The sequence below is a fragment of the Muntiacus reevesi genome, chromosome 3 (assembly GCF_963930625.1).
Source record: "Muntiacus reevesi chromosome 3, mMunRee1.1, whole genome shotgun sequence".
Taxonomy (NCBI): domain Eukaryota; kingdom Metazoa; phylum Chordata; class Mammalia; order Artiodactyla; family Cervidae; genus Muntiacus; species Muntiacus reevesi.
The window spans coordinates 129,527,356-129,544,867 of NC_089251.1; the positions used below are offsets into that span (position 1 = coordinate 129,527,356).

Sequence of the window (17,512 nt, forward strand, 5' to 3'; positions counted from 1 at the left end):
CTCAAACCTTTTTGGGGGGCTTGTTGACCGCCCCCCCAGCTGCATTTTAAACTCCTCCCCCGCCCACAAAACACCATATAGTGTGAGCGTCTTGAGCATCCAGGCTTTCTGAAGTGACAGGCTCAGATAATCAGCCCAATTTTGGTGACTGAGAGTGCACCCTGGGGAGTGCCTAGAAAGGAGAGAAGGGCTTGGTGACTTGCTCTTTGTGATGGACTTGAGGTGTGTGATCTTGGGCAAAGTGGGACTGTGGCCTGGTGAGGACTGGCTTCGTCATTCCCAGATCTTCTCCCAGTAGGAACAGCAGGGGAAATGTGACTGAAATACCATCCTCCAAACAGAAGGTTTTGAGGCTGCAGATAAAAATCACAATACGTGCATTTCTATTTCACCTGCCTAGTGACTGTACAAATTATGTTACAAGGCTGCAGTAGGTTATGGTTGGAAGAATAATGGCTTAGATTGAGATGAAAATGACTGGAAGAACAGAGCCATGTTAACCATATTAATGAAATCCAAGGATTTTCATTGTTATCTTTATATTCTTAAAGATCTGCCTCCCCTAACTTCAGTTTGTATTTATAGAATTTCACTTTATCACTTTTTTTTAACCCACAGGAAAAATGATCAAACTGCCTATAAAGTAGCCATAGTTACTGAACATCTGTTAGGTTAAGGCTACACATTTAGTTACTGAAGTGGAAAGATTGGCTTCCAGGATGTTCAGCAGGGCATGATATCATTGGTGGTAGTGCCTTGGGAGGGGTGGTGGGCAATGAGGGAAGTGGAGTTATTTCATGGTCTCTACCTTTGCTATGTTCTGTATCTTATATTGACTTCTTAGGTCATTCAGGTTCTTCTTGAAATGGAGTTGGGACTTTTCTCTTTGCTTCTGGACATGGAGTTATTAGCTTTTTATTTGACCATAACTGTGGACCTCTTCCCTCCAAATGGGTATATGCATTTATGCACAAATTTTGCTTTTATAAGCAAAATTCCAGAGAACTTACATGCATTGACTCTAGATTAAGAATCCCTGTCTTAGAGAATGTATCTATATTTAGGGGAAAATGTATTTTGGGTACATATAAATGTGTATATATATATATATATATGCATACAGTAACTTAGGGAATATATGTATGTTTAGTGAATATACACACCTCTAGTATTCTTGCCTGGAGAATCCCCATGGACAGAGGAGCCTGGCAGGCTACAATCAGTCCATAGGGTCAAAAAGAGTCAGACGTCCCACTGAAATGTTGTAAAGTGATTGGCCTCCAACTAATAAAATAATATTAAAAAAAAAAAAAAAAAAAAGAGTCAGACGTGACTAAGCAACTAAACACACACACACACATACACACATATTTAAAATTCTGAGAGCTTCCAGAGTTTTGTTTTTAGATAATGATCAAATAATTTGAGTTTCCTGCTCATGACACTTAAGATGTTTTATAAAAAAAGAACAATTTCTTCTCTTTTGGAAATTCTGGGAAAGGATAGCACTGACATATTTATTAGGAATGTGATAAAGATGTGACAGGAATGGTGTAGGTTTCCACATTGTTTTACCATTGGAAAGCAGAAATACTAGTACCCATTTATTGAGGCTTAAATGCTATAGAAGAAGGAGATATTTTACATCCTCTAGGAATTTAATATGAGAAAAAAACTGTCAAAATTCTGGATAGATTTTTAGCGAACAGACGTAGTAAGATTGATGCTCAGCTTATTACTTATCGGGAGAGTGGAGGAGAGGGGGAAGAAAGTAAATCCATTCCTTCTGTTTTCTTAGGATTTTCACAAAGCATATTTGATACAGAACTGTCTGAGTGGTGTCAGACCTGCAGGACCCTGGAGGCACTTTGCTAAATTAAGACTCTGCTGCAGATGGAGGAACTGGAGCAAGGCCTACTGATGCAGCCATGGGCATGGCTACAGCTTGCTGAGAACTCCCTCCTGGTCAAGGCATATATCACCAGGCAGGGCTATGCCTTGCTGGTTTCAGACCTTCAACAGGTGTGGCATGAACAGGTGGACACTAGTGTAATCAGCCAGCGAGCCAAGGTAAGTGTGAAGAGAAGTACTGCTGTGGGTGGCAGTGGACATAATTTCTTCCCTAGTGAAGGTCAGGGAACCTTACCATCTCCCAGCTTGTTGGCCTATAGGTTGCCAAGGAAGGTCAAATCAGGATAAAACAATTGCCCCCAGTGTTCTGCACTTCCGCCTCTAACCCTGGGATCTTTCCATGTGGAAAGATGGGTGTGGGTGTGGATGTGGGTATATTTCTGTAGTGTATTCAGTAGAAGGAAGAATTGTGAAGTAGGTCAGAATTGTTTTCTTCTTTCCTGTTCTGATGTTTTTATTTTCCCTCACCTTCCTCTTCTTCCTACTTACTGTCTTCTCTTTTAAAAACATGTCTTCATTTACGTTGCTGCATCGGGTCTTAGTTGTGATATGCGGGATCTTTCATTCTGGCTTGAGGTCTTCTCTAGCTGCAGCGTGTGGGCTCCAGAGTGCACGGGCTCAGCAGTTTCTGCACACGGGCTTAGTTGCCCCTCAGCACGGGCCCCTCACTTGCCCCTCAAGTTTCGGGATCTTCCCAAACCAGGGATTGAACCCGTATACCCTGCATTGCAAGCTGGATTCTTAACCCACTGGACCACCGGGGAAGTCCCCTGCCCACTGTCTTCCTGTTAACCAGAGCTTTCCTTTGCGGTTACCTGTGAGGGGGTCCCAGGTGGTGCTAGTGGTAAAGAACCTGCCTGCCAATGCAGGAGACAAAAGAGACCCGGGTTCAATCCCTGAGTTGGGACGGCCCCCTGGAGGAAGCAAGGCAACCCACTCCAGTATTCTTGCCTGGGAAATCCATGGACAGAGGAGCCTGGCGGGGTCACAAAGAGTCGGACATGACTGAAGTGACTTAGCATGCGTGTACAAGGGAGTCAGTTTCCTTTTAGCATTCTCACTCTGTACAACCCCTGCTGTCTTTTTAGGAGCTGAACAAGCGCCTGACTGCTCCTCCGGAGGCTTTTCTTTGTCATTTGGATGATCTGCTTCGCCCGTTGTTGAAGGATGCTTCTTGCCCTGGCACGGCTACATTCTCCTGTGATCGTGTGGCAGAGGCACTGATACTACGGGTGCGGAGTGAGCTTTCTGGCCTCCCATTCTATTGGAATTTCCACTGCATCCTAGCTAGCCCTTCGCTGGTAAGTGCAGTTTGAACATGGGGTAGGGAAAGGGGTGCCAGCTGCTCCTTCTTCTCAAAGCTTCTCATCTGAAGCTTTTGGTACTGTTTTTTTTTTTCTTTGTAAACCCCATTTGAAATTCTCCAATTAGAAAACTTTTCTTAACTGGAAAGAAGGCATAAAGATTTCTTGACCTGTATATCTTTTCCTTACAAAAGAAGCAGAGTTTGGGTCTACATGCTGGGTATCTTTAGTCATTACTTGATTTATTGAACATTTATTAAGCATCTACCGTGGGCTAATTGTTGGGTGTTCAGATTTAAAACAATATAGCCTATTGGTGGCTCAGACAGTAAAGCGTATGCCTATAATGCAGGAGACCTGGGTTCGATAGATCCCCTGGAGAAGTAAATGGTAACCCACTCCAGTACTCTTGCCTGGAAAATTCCATGGACGGAGGAGCCTGGTAGGCTGCAGTCCATGGGGTCACGAAGAGTCGGACATGGCTGAGCAACTTCACTTTCACTTTTCACTTTTATGCATTGGAGAAGGAAATGGCAACCCACTCCAGTGTTCTTGCCTGGAGAATCCCAGGGATGGGGTCACACAGAGTTGGACACGACTGAAGTGACTTAGCAGTAGCAGTAACCTGATCCGATTTGTAATTTATTAAGATCACTCTGGTAGTAGGGTAGGGTATTTACCAGTGGTGAGTACCTTTCTGAACGTTATCTTGTCTTTTAATCCTCACAACTGTTCTGCAAGGTAAGTATTATTATTGACATTTTTCATAGTAGCAAGCTGAGATTCAAGGTAATTTGTCCAAAGTCATCCAGTTTATGAATGAATGAGCTGGAATGAGGTCTGATTCATGAACCCATTTTCAGGGACTTGGGAGATAATGTCCTCTGCTCACTTGTAGCTCTCTAGGTCCCAAGAGCTTTTATTTATTTATTTTGATCTTTTGACTGCACTGTGCGGCATGTAGGTTCTTAGCTCCCCGACCAGGGATTGAACCCACGTACATTGGCAGCGTGGAGTCTTAACCACTGAACGGCCAGGGAAGTCTCCCTAAGAACTTTTGTTAGTTATTAGTTAGTTGAGAGTGAAGAACTAGTTTAAAGGAATTACTTCTGCTAGTCTTTCTACCCTTCTATATAAACAGAGCTTGTTTCAGCATTAGAGGACAGGATCTTCTGTGGGTATTTGAAGGTTGTAGTTTATCAGCAGAGAGAACTGAAGACAAGTGGGCATTATTTCCTACCTTCCTTCTTTAGTCTCCCAGAGGTGCTGTGATGCTTTGGCATCAGTAGGGTGATGGGACAAAGTGCTTTTCAATAAACTGTTCTGTTTTTGATCTGGTATTTTTGACCCAAGCTAGACTTGAGTGTTTGGAGAACCACTGCACATTAAGCTCTGTATTTTTAAGGCTCATTGACAGTGCTTAGCAGGTAATAATCACTCACATTTGTTGATTTTAGTTGAGCTTATGAAAATTTCCACCTTGCTTTAGATAGAATTTATGTTTTTGTTCAAAACCCCTGTACCTTTTTCTGAGTAACACCAGGGGGCACTGTTCCCTCAATAATGCTTGTGGCACCAAACCATTACGGCAACCTTGGGGAAGCCCTCGCAATAGCTACTCTTATTTTGTGTCACACAGCCCTGGAAATTCAAACAAGTGAGATTGGAGAGGCAGTTCTCGTTGGAAGCTTATGAGCTCTAATAGTTATTTCTTTCAACAGAATACAGTAAGGGATACTTGTATAATGATAGTATAATGGAAAGTAATATGTAAGAACACTAAACTCTCCTAGGCAAATCCCTCTAGTTGGAGAGCGGCAATTTAAAAAGAGGCAGCAGTATTTAGAGTTGAATGAGTCTTGGTTGGCCACGAGGAAAACAGTTTATTAATAATTATGCTTCAAGATATATTATTCAAAGAAGAAGAATGCCATCTCAGGGAAACCCCTGTACCTGAGAAAGCTTTATAAGGGAAAATTTAGAACCAGTGGACACGGGCGAGGATGTAGGTGGATTCTATTTCAGGCTTGTATGTGTCTGTGAGGTCACACAGTCATAATTTTTGTTTGTTACTCATTCTTGTCATAGTTCTTATTTAATTCTTTTTGAATGAGTAACTCATGCCAAAGGCAAACACTTCAAATGGCATTTAAGGGTATGTCGTTAAGAAATCGGCCTACTTTCTATTCCCTTCCCAGTCCCTCATTTTCCTTTTCTAAAACAACTACTGCTATAACGTTCTTGTGAATTCTTAAGGAAAGCTACATATATGTTTGTGTGTATGTATCTATACACTTATATATGAATATATGTATATATGTGAATATACTCATACAGTCAGATACGTATCTTTGGATATGTATGTATTTTCACAAATGTCAACATGCTGTTCACAGTGTCCAGTTCCTTGCTTTTTTCACTCACTTTTATAACTTGGAAATCATTCACAGTAATACATTTAGAAGACCTGCCTTAATATTTTTTTAATGGCCACATAGCATTTTGATGAATGAATATATCAACATGTATTTAGTTGATCTGCTGCCAGTAGACACTTAAACTGTTTCCATTCTTTTGTTGTTGTATGTAATAAACACCCTTGTATTTACTTTTTCTATGTGTAAATGTGTGAGTAAATTCCTAGAAGTGGAATAACTAAATCAAGGAATATTTGCATCTTTAATAAATCGCTAGCATAATGCCGTCTTGTCTTCTGGAGAGATTATGCAGTCTAACTCCTCCTCGTCATACAAGGGAGTGAGAGCTTCCCTCGTCATACAAGGAGCTTCCCCACCTCCTCTACCACATAGTGTATTCACGTTAGTAATGTGTTGCTAATAGTTTTCCTATGTCTGCAAGTTATTATGGGATATATAAAGCTTTCTAACCCAGAGCCCGTTTCCACTTCTGGCCAACCTCTCTTCATCACCCACTCCTTCCCACTGTTCAGTCTTTCTATTATCTAATCTAATTCTTTTTTGTTGTTGTTATCTTTTTCCCCAGTGTAATTCTTTTTTGTAAATAATTTTATTTCTTTGTTTTTGGCCACGTTGGGTCTTTGTCGCTGTGCCGGCTTTTCTGTAGTTGCGGTGAGCCGGGGCTTCTCTCCAGTTGCGGTGCACGGGCTTCTCTTCGTGGTGGCTTCTCTTATTGCGGAACACGGGCTCTAGAGCATTATCGCTTCAGTAGTTGTAGCACGTGGGCTTAGGAGTTGTGGCTCGTGGGCTCTAGAGCACAGGCTTAGTAGTTGTGGCACATGGATAGTTGCTCCAAGGTATCCAGGATCTCCCTGGATCAGGGATCGGACCCATCTCTCCTGAATTGGCAGGTGGATTCTTTACCACTGAGCCACTGGGGAAGCCCTAATGTAATTCTTGATATTCCATATTTTGAGTTTCAAATTTGTCACCTCTTTGGCAATTTTATGATTCCCAGGAGTCATATTCAAAGGTTTTTTTCTTTTTTCTTTTTCATAGTGGAAGGAGCACATGGTTTGGAACCAGCAGACCTGAACTTGTAACTTAACTCCACCACTTTGACTACTTGTATCAGCTTGGATAAGTTACTAAATTTTTATGAGACTCAGTCTCTTCATCTGTAAAATGAAGATAACAATCATGACCTTACTACGGAGTTGTGAGGATTAGATAAGAGAATATGTGTCATATTACTTGGCCTTAAGCATTAAAGTGGACCTATGAGAGCAAATATTCCAATTCCATAATTTTTCTTTTTAAAAAAGACAGGGACCATGAGAGTACTTGGGGGTGAAGTCATTTTCACATCCAGGTGTAGTTAGAACCAGGGCTAGCATGTTAATCTGATTCCCAGTCTACTGCCTTTTTCATTAAATTCAAGCATGCTGTGTTTCATCTTGGGATTGATAACTGCTGTCCTGCTCTTCTGACTCATGAACATTTCTATGGGAAATCTGAAGACGTTGGGGAAAATTATAAATAGCTTTTCCTCTAGACAAGATTGGCGACTCCTGCTTCTATATCCACCACACTTCCTGACTTCCTTAGCTGTTGGGAGCTCTGTAAGGGCAGAGGCCTCGCAGGGTCAGAGCACATATTCGACACCCAGTAGGTATTTATTGAATTGACTTATTGAACTGCATCTTTCCATATGTTGCTGTCCATAGATGAAGGGGAAGGAGTGTCCTTGGCCTCCCTCAGCACTTCAGCGTTTTTCCTTGTAGTGTCTGTGAATTTGCTTTGAAATCTATTGCTTCAGCCACAATGTCTTATTCTAATTAATTGATCTAAGACAGGGTTCAGCTAATGTCGAAATGAGTTATACTCTGATGATTCAGAGTGGTGTAACCCAACTCTGTGAAATTATTTCAGAAGCTGAAATACTCAATGATAAAAAACTTAAAAAAATGCTGTATAGACATTGGAGTCCTATCAATAATTGAAATAATCATCACATTTAATTAGACATGGCATTGATTAAAAGCTGTTTCTCATCATATTTCATGCTGTTTTATTTACTACCACTCAAAGGAACTGCTGTGAAAGTAACCCCCAGAGAAAGGTTGGTTATTAACTTTAGGAGTTTCTATTATTTGAGTGCTGCTACCAAATAGATGGTGACGCCGCTCAGTTAGCAGTGGCAGTCATTTTCAATTCAGCTCACCAACCATTGACTTGGTTTCAGATAAGTATTCACCTGTTTTTTCTCCTGGTCTCCCTTGAAAAGGTCCAAACTTAAAATAATTCCTAGGAAAGAGGGTTGAGTCTGGAACAGATACATTTGCCAAAAGCAGGACTTCTGCCACACTCTGAACAGTACTGCCTGGAGGTTTAAGTTCACACTAAGGACTGAGCTGAGAGATAGTACTTGGTTGGGGTGTGCGTGGGACAGAAAGCAGGGGCTGGTCTCTGTGGCTGGACTTGACTACTGGCCTCCCACGCTGCACTGTTACCCCTGCATTTCTTGGATCACGGTGCTGATACAAAAGCTGTTGCCGTTAACCCCTCACCTCCCCCACAGTATCACACACCCAGTGTCTTCTAATCTGTCTGTAGTGAAAGATCTCTTCCTCTCAGTTTGAACTGTGATACGCTTGAAGTCTTTAGTAATACGTTTTACTAGAAAATTAATGGAAATTCACACAGAAGAGTCTGAAGAATTCAGACTCCTGATCCTGGTCCAAATGAGTCTGACTTGTACATCTTATTTGCCACTTCAGTACTTTTTCTTCACTTCAGGCCTGTGTGGGCTATCTTATCTAAAAGTTCTCCTGTTCAGGTCTAGGGCAGGGATTGGCATACTGTGGTCAGCAGGCCAAACCTGGTGTGCTGCTTGTTTTTGTAAAGTTATATTGGAACCCAGCCACCCCCATTTATTACATGTTGTCTATGGTGGTTTTCTTGCTACAACAGCCGAGTTGAGTATTGTGGCAGGGACTGTATGGGCCACAGAGCTGAAAATATTGACCATCTTGTCCTTACAGAAAAAAATTTGCTGACCTCTGATCTAGGGCATTTCTTCTTAGTGCCTCTTAAAAGAAACAATTCTCATTGAGGGAAAGGAAAGGAACTTTCATACTACTTCCCAGGCATAAATGATCGAATTTAGCTTTTTTTTTTTTTTGACTGGCTATTGTATACTATGTGTAGGTGAATGGAATAGTTATTCTATATAATATGCATTATCATATAAGCATCACCCTAGCTGCATTGCCATATGGCCATGCTTGCATCCTTCTTTACCTCTGGTTAAGAGCAAGCTGTGTGGAAGGCTGGCTTATTCCTTCCTAGGCTGGTCTTTCGGTGACTGGCTTGCTTCAGCTATAACAATGATCTTAGACTTTGCTGCATTTGTGGGGACAGATTGAAACTCTGGCCTCGTTGTGAGCTGTTATCAGCCCTGAGCATTCAAAAAGCTAAGATCAGCCCTGAACATTCAAAAAGCTAAGATCACGGCATCCAGTCCCATCACTTCATGACACATAGATGGGGAAACAATGGAAACAGTAATAGACCTTATTTTCTTGGGCTCCAAAATCACTGCAGATGGTGACTGCAGTCATGAAATTAAAAGATGCTTGCTCCTTGGAAGAAAGGCTATGACCAACCTAGATAGCATATTAAAAAGCAGAGACATTACTTTGCTGACAAAGGTTTGTCTAGTCAAAGCTATGGTTTTTCCAGTAGTCATGTGTGGATGCGAGAGTTGGACCATAAAGAAAACTGAGTGCCAAAGAACTGATGCTTTTGAACTGTGGTGTTGGAGAAGACTCTTGAGAGTCCCTTGGACTGCAAAAAGATCAAACCAGTCCATGCTAAAGGAAATCAGTCCTGAATAATCATTGGAAGGATTGATGCTAAAGCTGAAACTCCAATACTTTGGCCACTTGATCCGAAGAACTGACCCTGATGCCGGGAAAGACTGAAGGCAGGAGAAAGGGATGACAGAGGATGAGATGGTTGGATGGCATCACCAACTCAGTGGACATGAGCTTGAGCAAGCTCCAGGAGTTGGTGATGAACAGGGAAGCCTAGCATGCTGCAGTCCATGAGGTTGCAAAGAGTTGGACATGACTGAGTGACTGACCTGAACTGATCAGCCCTGAAATGGTTCATAATTAGTGTCTGGGTCTGATTTGACTTTCAAAGTTCTCTACTTTCTGCTGTTGTTTGTCTTCTGTTACACTCCAGCCAGAATACTCTGTTTTAGCTGCACTCACTTTCTTGAAGTTTACCTGGACCTTCTTTTTTTGTCTCTAAATTTTTCCTGAGAGTTGAGTCCATGCTTACCTTCTATCACCTGTATCACAGCCTTCTCTACATCACGAGGTTATCTGTTCATATGTGCTCTCCTTTATTCTTCCCATCCTCTTACCTGTGCCACAAAGAAAATCCCTGGACCTCTTTCACATACTTATTAAATTATTATATCTGTGTTTGCATTCATGTAAACATGTTGCTTGCTTGTGAAAATATAAATTCCTGTGAAAACATTTGTGTTTTTTTAGCATTTTTTCCTAATACCTTATATTAGGGAGTACTTAATGTGAATCTGTTGACTAATTAGTATCTCTTCCATGGAAGGTCTCCCAACATTTGATTCGTCCTCTGATGGGCATGAGTCTGGCATTGCAGTGCCAGGTGAGGGACCTAACAACGTTGCTTCATATGAAAGATCTAGAGATCCAGGACTACCAGGAGAGTGGGGCCACACTCAGCCGAGGTGAGAGGACATTCTTTCAGACATCATGTGGGGTTTTTCATTTGTTTGTTTTAAATAATTTTATTTATCTATTTTTGGCTGTGCTGGATCTTTGTTGCTGTGTGGGCTACTCACTAGTTGCAGCAAGTGGGGACTATTCTCTAGTTGTGGTGCATGTGCTTCTCGTTGCAGTGGCTTCTCGCTGAGGAGCTCTGGGGCGCACGGGCTTTAGTAACTGTGGCTCCTGGGCTCTGGAGCGCAGGCACACGGGCTTAGTTGTTCTGTGGCATGTGGGGTATTTCCAGATCAGGGATCAAACCTGTGTCTCCTGCATTGACAGGCAGATTCTTTACTACTGAGCCACCAGGGAAGCCCAGGACATTCTTTGGGAGTTGGGTGGGGAGTGGTTGAAGGGCCTTTGGAAAGGGGGAGACTCATTTGTATTAGGGAGGTGCTTCCCTGGGTGCTGGGTGCTAACCAGGAACTGGAGATTAGATGACACTTCTTTTGCTTCAAGTATCTGGCTGGGGCCCAGGTGTCTAAGAGATGCTGTAACTGAGTCAGACATGCCCTAGGCAGTGGCCAGGAAAGACTCTGGAAAGGGGCCAACAGCTATACAAAATTGCATGAGGGCAAACATGACTTGGGGCTTTAGAAGGCTGCATAGCTCCAACTTCAGATTAAAAATTCAATCCAACCTGTCTTTGCGGTGGGAAGACTTTCGAGAGCACGTGCTGCCACTGAACCTGTTGTCATGGCTAATCACCCTTTCTTCCTCCTGCTTGGGCTCTTCTCCCACTGGATTGGTGTCTCTGGATGTTGCATCTTTATCTTTTTCCCCAAGAAGTCCTAGGTTCTGTTTCCTTTCCATCTCACAGATAGGGAGCTCATTCTAAGACTCATATTTCATTTCTGTCTCCCTTCTTGTTACAGATCGGTTGAAGACTGAGCCATTTGAAGAGAATTCCTTCTTGGAACGATTTATGGTGGAGGTAAAGTGTTCGTTATTTCCTTTCTCCTGTGCAGGCTTCACTTAACTTCCTCTTTCCAGGTGCCTGAGTGGTGACTAGGGTTTTGGGTATTGGGTTTGATTGCATGATTGAAAAATCTATTTTCTAGAAAAGTCACCTATAGAAAGTCTGAAAAGCTTAAGATGGAGAAGCTGGGGAGAAGTAGGGTGAAAGATATAAAAGGTAGAAGTGGGCTGATTAACATTTGTAAAACGTCTCTGCTGCAGTACGTAGGCATTTTATTTGGAATTCTCTTGGAAAGCTTGGTTGACCAGTTGCTAAATTTTTGCTTGTTGCGATCTGATCCCAGGTCTGGATTGTGGAGCGAGGGGCTAGTCGTTATTACTCGTCCCCTTGTACATCCTGCAGTAGGAGAAGGTGAAAAGCGCAGGGCTACCATTTGGGGACGGTCTTGTGGGCGCAGTAGGCTGTGGAAAATCACAGTGTTTATGCAAGGGGACTGGCAAGGGAATGAATGGGGAGTAGATAATTGTGGCCTGTCAGAAGCTCCTTCCTAGGTTTCCCTTCTAAGGATTGAGCTTGGCCAAAAGAAACATCTATTAAATGCCAAGCAGGGGGAATATTAATAATAGTGACCTTTGATAATACCAGTCAATATTGATCTTTTTCTCTAACTCTTCTGGGAGTTGTTGGTTGTACAGTTAGTACCCTAGTATTATTGCACTATTTTCTAATTATACATGCTACCCAGGTTGGTACCTTATTGTGTAAGTAAATAATGCTGTTATAATATTTATCATATGTATGGATTATTCATCTTTCTGTCTTGTCTTCTAGGCTAATTTTTCAGCTCCTTGTGGGCAGGGACTATGACTCATACTTCTTTTGAACCTGAAATTCGTGCTTTTCACAGGGCTGGGCAACAGGCAGGTGTTCTTGATTCGGATCCTTCTGTCCTGCCTCTGTCTGTTGACTGAGCAGTAGCTGCATGATGCTTGAGGTCTTAACAGTGAGAACCAAATGTGTGAACGGAGCCCTGAGTCCCTCTGCTAAAGTGGTTGTAATTCTGGAGGAGGAGAGATGCATTGCTAAGTCTTCAAGCAGAACAGGTTTTAGGTATTCATGAGGAAAGAGAGACCTTTAAACCAAAACTTGGGACAGAGAGATTTCCTAGGCCATTTTTCTTTCAGATAAGCTTCTCCTGTCTATAGGTTTAGGTATTAAGGAGGTTATTGTAGGCTGGTGTGGCATACTTGTTCCATGCCTCAGCCTTTTAGTCAAACAAGGTTAGGCTTATTCTTAGCTCATCAGGGAGGTCTCTTCCTATCTAGTGCCTGCATACCTATTCAGCTTGGTTTCTCAGCATTTTTTTTCTGTATATTTTATGCGTCAGCCATATAGAATGGCTTTGAATTGCCAAAAATGCTGTTTTCTCTCGCTTTTGTGTCTCTGCACACATCGTTCCTTTATCTAGAATGCCCAATGCCCTGGTCTTTTCTCCCATATGAACTTCTTTTAATCTTTCAAGTGTCAGTTTCAACTTCTTTGGGAGACCTTTACAGATTGTCCTTGTAAAGATAATCCTTCTTTCCTGAGTTGATAGTGCCTGGGTTCGTGCCTCTATTTTTTAGCAGTTATAACTTCATAATGACGCTGTTTGTATGCTTGCAAGAGTGTGTCTTTTTCCACTGAGCTATGGATTCTTTGAGGGCAAGAACCATGTTAAATGTGTTTCCATGTTCCCAGCACCAAGCATAGTGCCTGGAAGTAATAGGCTCTCGATGAGTTTGTGGATGAATATGTTGATAAACCTATGCTAGAGGGATTTTATGAAAATTGTGCCTGTGTGGGTTGTGGATCCAGTGTTGCTCGTTAGACTCATATTTGGGATCTTCAGTTTTTCTTCTGATTTATTTTGTGACTTTGATAAATCACTTCTCTCAGAGCCTCTATTTTCTCATTTGTAAAATTGGAGGCTCATTTCACACTATCGGGGGGGGGGGGGGGGGGACACTGTGGAACTGAATGAGAAATCATGTAGAAAACAGGTGTTAGCCCAGGAAGGAGATTGGTGTTTTGGAACCAACTGCTTCAGGAATACTGGTCCTCTAGATTCTGGGTGGATCACATCCAAACTGCATGGAAAGGATCTGAGATAGATAGTAGATTTCCATTTCATCGCTTAAGAAATTGGGCCTCAGGGACTTTCCTGGTGCTCCAGTGGTTAAGAATCTGCCTCGCAATGCAGGGGATGCAGGTTCAATCTCTGGTCGGGAAACAGAGATCCCACATGCCATGGAGCATGTTGCAACTAAGACCTGACCCGGCCAAATAAATAGATAAATAAAATAAAAGAAATTGGGCCTCAGAAAGGTTAAGTGACTTGCCTAAGGTCATATGGTGGTAGCTGTAGGTTTAGGACCATCCACACTTCTTGGCTCATAGTCTAGGATTATCCCTATTTTGTTTTGATACTTTTACTTGTTGTGCACACAAATTAGAGAGTCAAGGACTGGAATAATGTAGAATTCTTGTGACCTCTGGGATCACTGCACTGTCCTCAGAATGTCCTACAGCGCTGCTAGAACTGAAAGATTTCTTCCCAGGACTGCAGCATTTCTTCTGGCCGCTGCATCTTTTCAGCAACTCTGCTTGCCTGGGGTCCTACAAACAGGACACAGAAGGGTCATAGGGTCACCCAAGACTGAGCTGAAAGGATGTGCCATCAAAATAAGCAACATAGGAAGATAAACAAACTGGGGACCGGGAGCTTGGGATGAAGGTGCAGGGGGCCGGGGCCGATGTCAGAGGGCTGTGCGGTCAGTGCCCGGGGTCTGTTTTCCTGGTTCTCACTGGGACTGTTGCTAGGCAAGAGGCCATCGAGATAGGGTGCAGGGGGCAGTGGATGGGAGGTTTCTAGGACACTAAGCCCAGGAAAAATATGTAAGGATTGAACAGGGGTTACCTCTCCATATTTAGACCTTTTGTTTTTCCTCTTCCCTCAAGAGCCTGATTTTCATTTCCAGGGACCCCAAAGGGGCCAATTGATGGTGACCTAACTAGAGGAGGAATCCTGGCAATGCCCATTCAAGGCAGGGCTGGCCCTCTTCTCACAGAGGGCAACATCCCCGCATAGAGCATTTCCCAGGACGAGGGGCTGAGAGGCCCCTTTAGGAATGGTAGACCCATCAAGGATCTGGGGGCTGTGACCACACGCCAGTCAGAACGGTGTTGAGGAGGAAGTTTAGGATGAGTGGGCTGGCATGGCCCTTGCTCAGCAGGGTCCACTGGAGGGAGTTCCTTCTCCTGGCTCTGTTGGTGCCTCCCTCTCTTCATCTGGTTGCCATCAAGCCGTGCGGCTGCTGGCGTGCTCTTTATTTATTTATCCCAGTGTAATGGGGTGAGGAGGGAGCTGGCCCACGGCTGGCATTCCGAGGCCATGCCACGAGCCACAGGCGGTTTGCATGGGTGTGTGAGTCACCGGGGCTGCCTGCTGCTCAAACCAGAGGCGGCCGGCTCAGGGACAACAGGCAGCCCAAAATAGAGCGCACCCTCTGCAGCTGGCAACCCCTGGCTGGGAATCAGCCCCGGACTCCGAAACCTGGGCAGTTGCGTGAAACCGGCTTCCTCAGGGAGGGGAGGCTTCTCAGAGACAGAGACTTTGCAGTTCTTCCTCTCTGTCTTCAGAGGAGAATATTCAGCATAGCAGTTACTCCCATGACTGCTTTCTGAATGCCTTGTCAGACTTAAATAATCTGTTCCATGTAATACCTTAACCAATTTCTTTTTTTTTTTACTTTTTATTTATTTTTTCCCACTTCTTTAAAAATTTTTTTTCTTAATATATATATTTTATTGAAGTAGAGTTGACTTACAGTGTTTCAGGTGCACAGCAAGGAGATTCAGTTATACACATACACATATATTATTTTTGAAATTATTTTCCATTATAGGTTATTACAAGATATTGACTATAGCTCTCTGAGCTATACAGTAAACCTTTGTTGCTTGTTGCATATCTGTTTTTGAAATTAGAAATCTACCATTCTATTCATACTAAGTCAAACAAGTGGAATCAAATGTCATAAATTTTTTTAGTTAGGCAAACATTCATGTTTTCTATAATATATATATTGTATATTGTACATGTTATTTATAAGTATGTGTACAAAGGCTTTTCTACCATGCTTGTTAATAAACTTTTTATTTTGTATTGGGGTATAGCTGGTTAGCAATGTTGTAGTAGTTTCAGGTGAATGGTGAAGGGACTCAGCCATACTGATATATGTATCCGTTCTCCTCCAGACTCCCCTCCCATCCAAGTTGCCACATAACATTGAGCAGAGTTCCGTGTGACCAATTTCTTTTATACAGTTCTAGTTCTACAGCTATAATTCACATTGATTTGACTCAGCATCCTGAATGCAGCCATGCCCTTTGTGTCCTGCCTAGTTTTAGGTAGTATTTTCACCCCTTGTCTGGTTTCAGCGTGATTCTAGAGCAGAGACCTCAAGCTCTGAAGATCCTCATGGCTGCTCTTGTGAAGCTGGAGCTTGTGTCAGAGACACTTGGGGAAGACGGGGAGTCCTTCCACCTGAAAACTGCTCTCCTGTTAAGTTCACAGACAACTTCTACTTGGTTTCCTTGGCTGGCTCTCCATCCTTTCGCTGACCCTCACATGCTAGTGCTCCCCAGGGCTGGTAACCCTCCATCCTCCCACCCTTCACTCTCTCTCTGGTGATCTCATCCACACTCCAGCTCCAGCTATCACTAGCACACCCCTGAGTACTGGTTTTCTATCTCCGTTAGGTTTCAGGCTCATATTTCTTTCTGCATCTTTGACATTTCCACTTGGATGTCCCACAGGCAATACCCTAAACATGTACAAAATTAATCGTCTGCTCCCCCAAACCCAGCTCTCTTCTATATTCCTTATCTTGGGGAACTGTACCACTATCTGTTTAGTTTTCTAAGCTAGAAACTTGGGAGTTAGCCCCTCTTCTCTTTGTCCCTACTTCCAGAGTCTAACTTGTTAACCCCTTAAACATTTTTTAAACACTTCTTTATTTTGGCTGCCCTGGGGCCTTCTTGCTGCGCACAGGCTTTCTCTAGTGGTGAGTGGGGGCTTCTCTCTAGTTATGGTGCACAGGCTTCTCATCATGGTGTCTTCTCTTATTGCGGGGCATAGGGCTCTAGGGCAAGCAGCCTTCCGTAGCTGTGGCCTGTGGGCTCAGCACTTGCAGTTTCCGGGCTCTAGAGCACAGGCTCAGTAGCTGTGGCATGCGAACTTCGTTGCTCTGTGCCATGTGGAATCTTCCTGGACCAGGGGTCAAACCTGTGTCCCATGCGTTGTCAAGTGGACTCTAAACCACTGGACCAACACGGAAGTCCTTGTTAACCCTTTTTTGAATCTACTCTTCTTCTCTATTCCAACTTCCATTGCCTAAGATTAGCCATCGTCTGCCCCATTTTTGGTTTGACTGTGTCACAGCTTCCTAATTAGTCTCCCAGTTAGTACTTAGTTCCCTCCAATTGGACTGGAAGTTATGTCAGAGTGGTCTCTTTGAAGCAGAAACCTGATGATGTCACTCTCCTGCTTAAAGTCCTTAACTGGTTCCCAGTTGCCTGCAGAAAGTGAAAGTGTTAGTCCCTCAGTCCTGTCTGAATCTTTGCAACCCCATGGACTGTAGCCAACCGAGCTGCTCTGTCCATAGGATTCTCCAGGCAAGAATACTGGAGTGGGTTGCCATTCCCTTCTCCAAGGACTCTTCCTGACCCAGGGATCAGACGTGGGTATCCTGCATTGCAGGTAGTTTCTTTACTGTCTGAGCCACCAGGGAAAGTTCAGACTCCTTGCATGCCACACAAGATGGTTCATGATTTGGTCCTGCTGACCTCTTCAGCCTGACCTTCTGTCTTTCCCCAGTAGAACCCGCCCTTTCATCGTGTTCAAGTATTGACAACTTCCTGTCCATACGTCTTGTGATCCATTAGCCTGGTAGTCTCTTCTTTCTTGTCCTCATGGCTTTTCTTGTTCAGCTTTCCCAGCTCCGCACTGGTGTCATCCCATTTGTGAGTCTCCCGTGACAATTTTTCCCTCCCTCAGTCTGCTCTGCTTTCCCCAGACATAAGTATACTACCCTGTTA

The 17,512-nt window shown here is 43.3% G+C and overlaps 1 protein-coding gene across 2 annotated transcripts in view; it reads left to right on the top strand.

The window, feature by feature from the left end:
- Nucleotides 1-17,512, top strand: part of NHEJ1 (non-homologous end joining factor 1) — a 90,086-nt gene that overhangs the window by 1,150 nt on the left and 71,424 nt on the right. The window contains exons 2-5 of one of the 2 annotated variants that reach the window (XM_065930547.1): nucleotides 1,799-2,070; nucleotides 3,000-3,212; nucleotides 10,277-10,415; nucleotides 11,328-11,386. In XM_065930547.1, the coding sequence (XP_065786619.1) occupies nucleotides 1,894-2,070; nucleotides 3,000-3,212; nucleotides 10,277-10,415; nucleotides 11,328-11,386 (588 nt within the window). In that variant the 5' untranslated portion in view covers nucleotides 1,799-1,893. The remainder of the gene's footprint in view (nucleotides 1-1,798; nucleotides 2,071-2,999; nucleotides 3,213-10,276; nucleotides 10,416-11,327; nucleotides 11,387-17,512) is intronic. The other variant, XM_065930548.1, reaches the window with a different exon arrangement.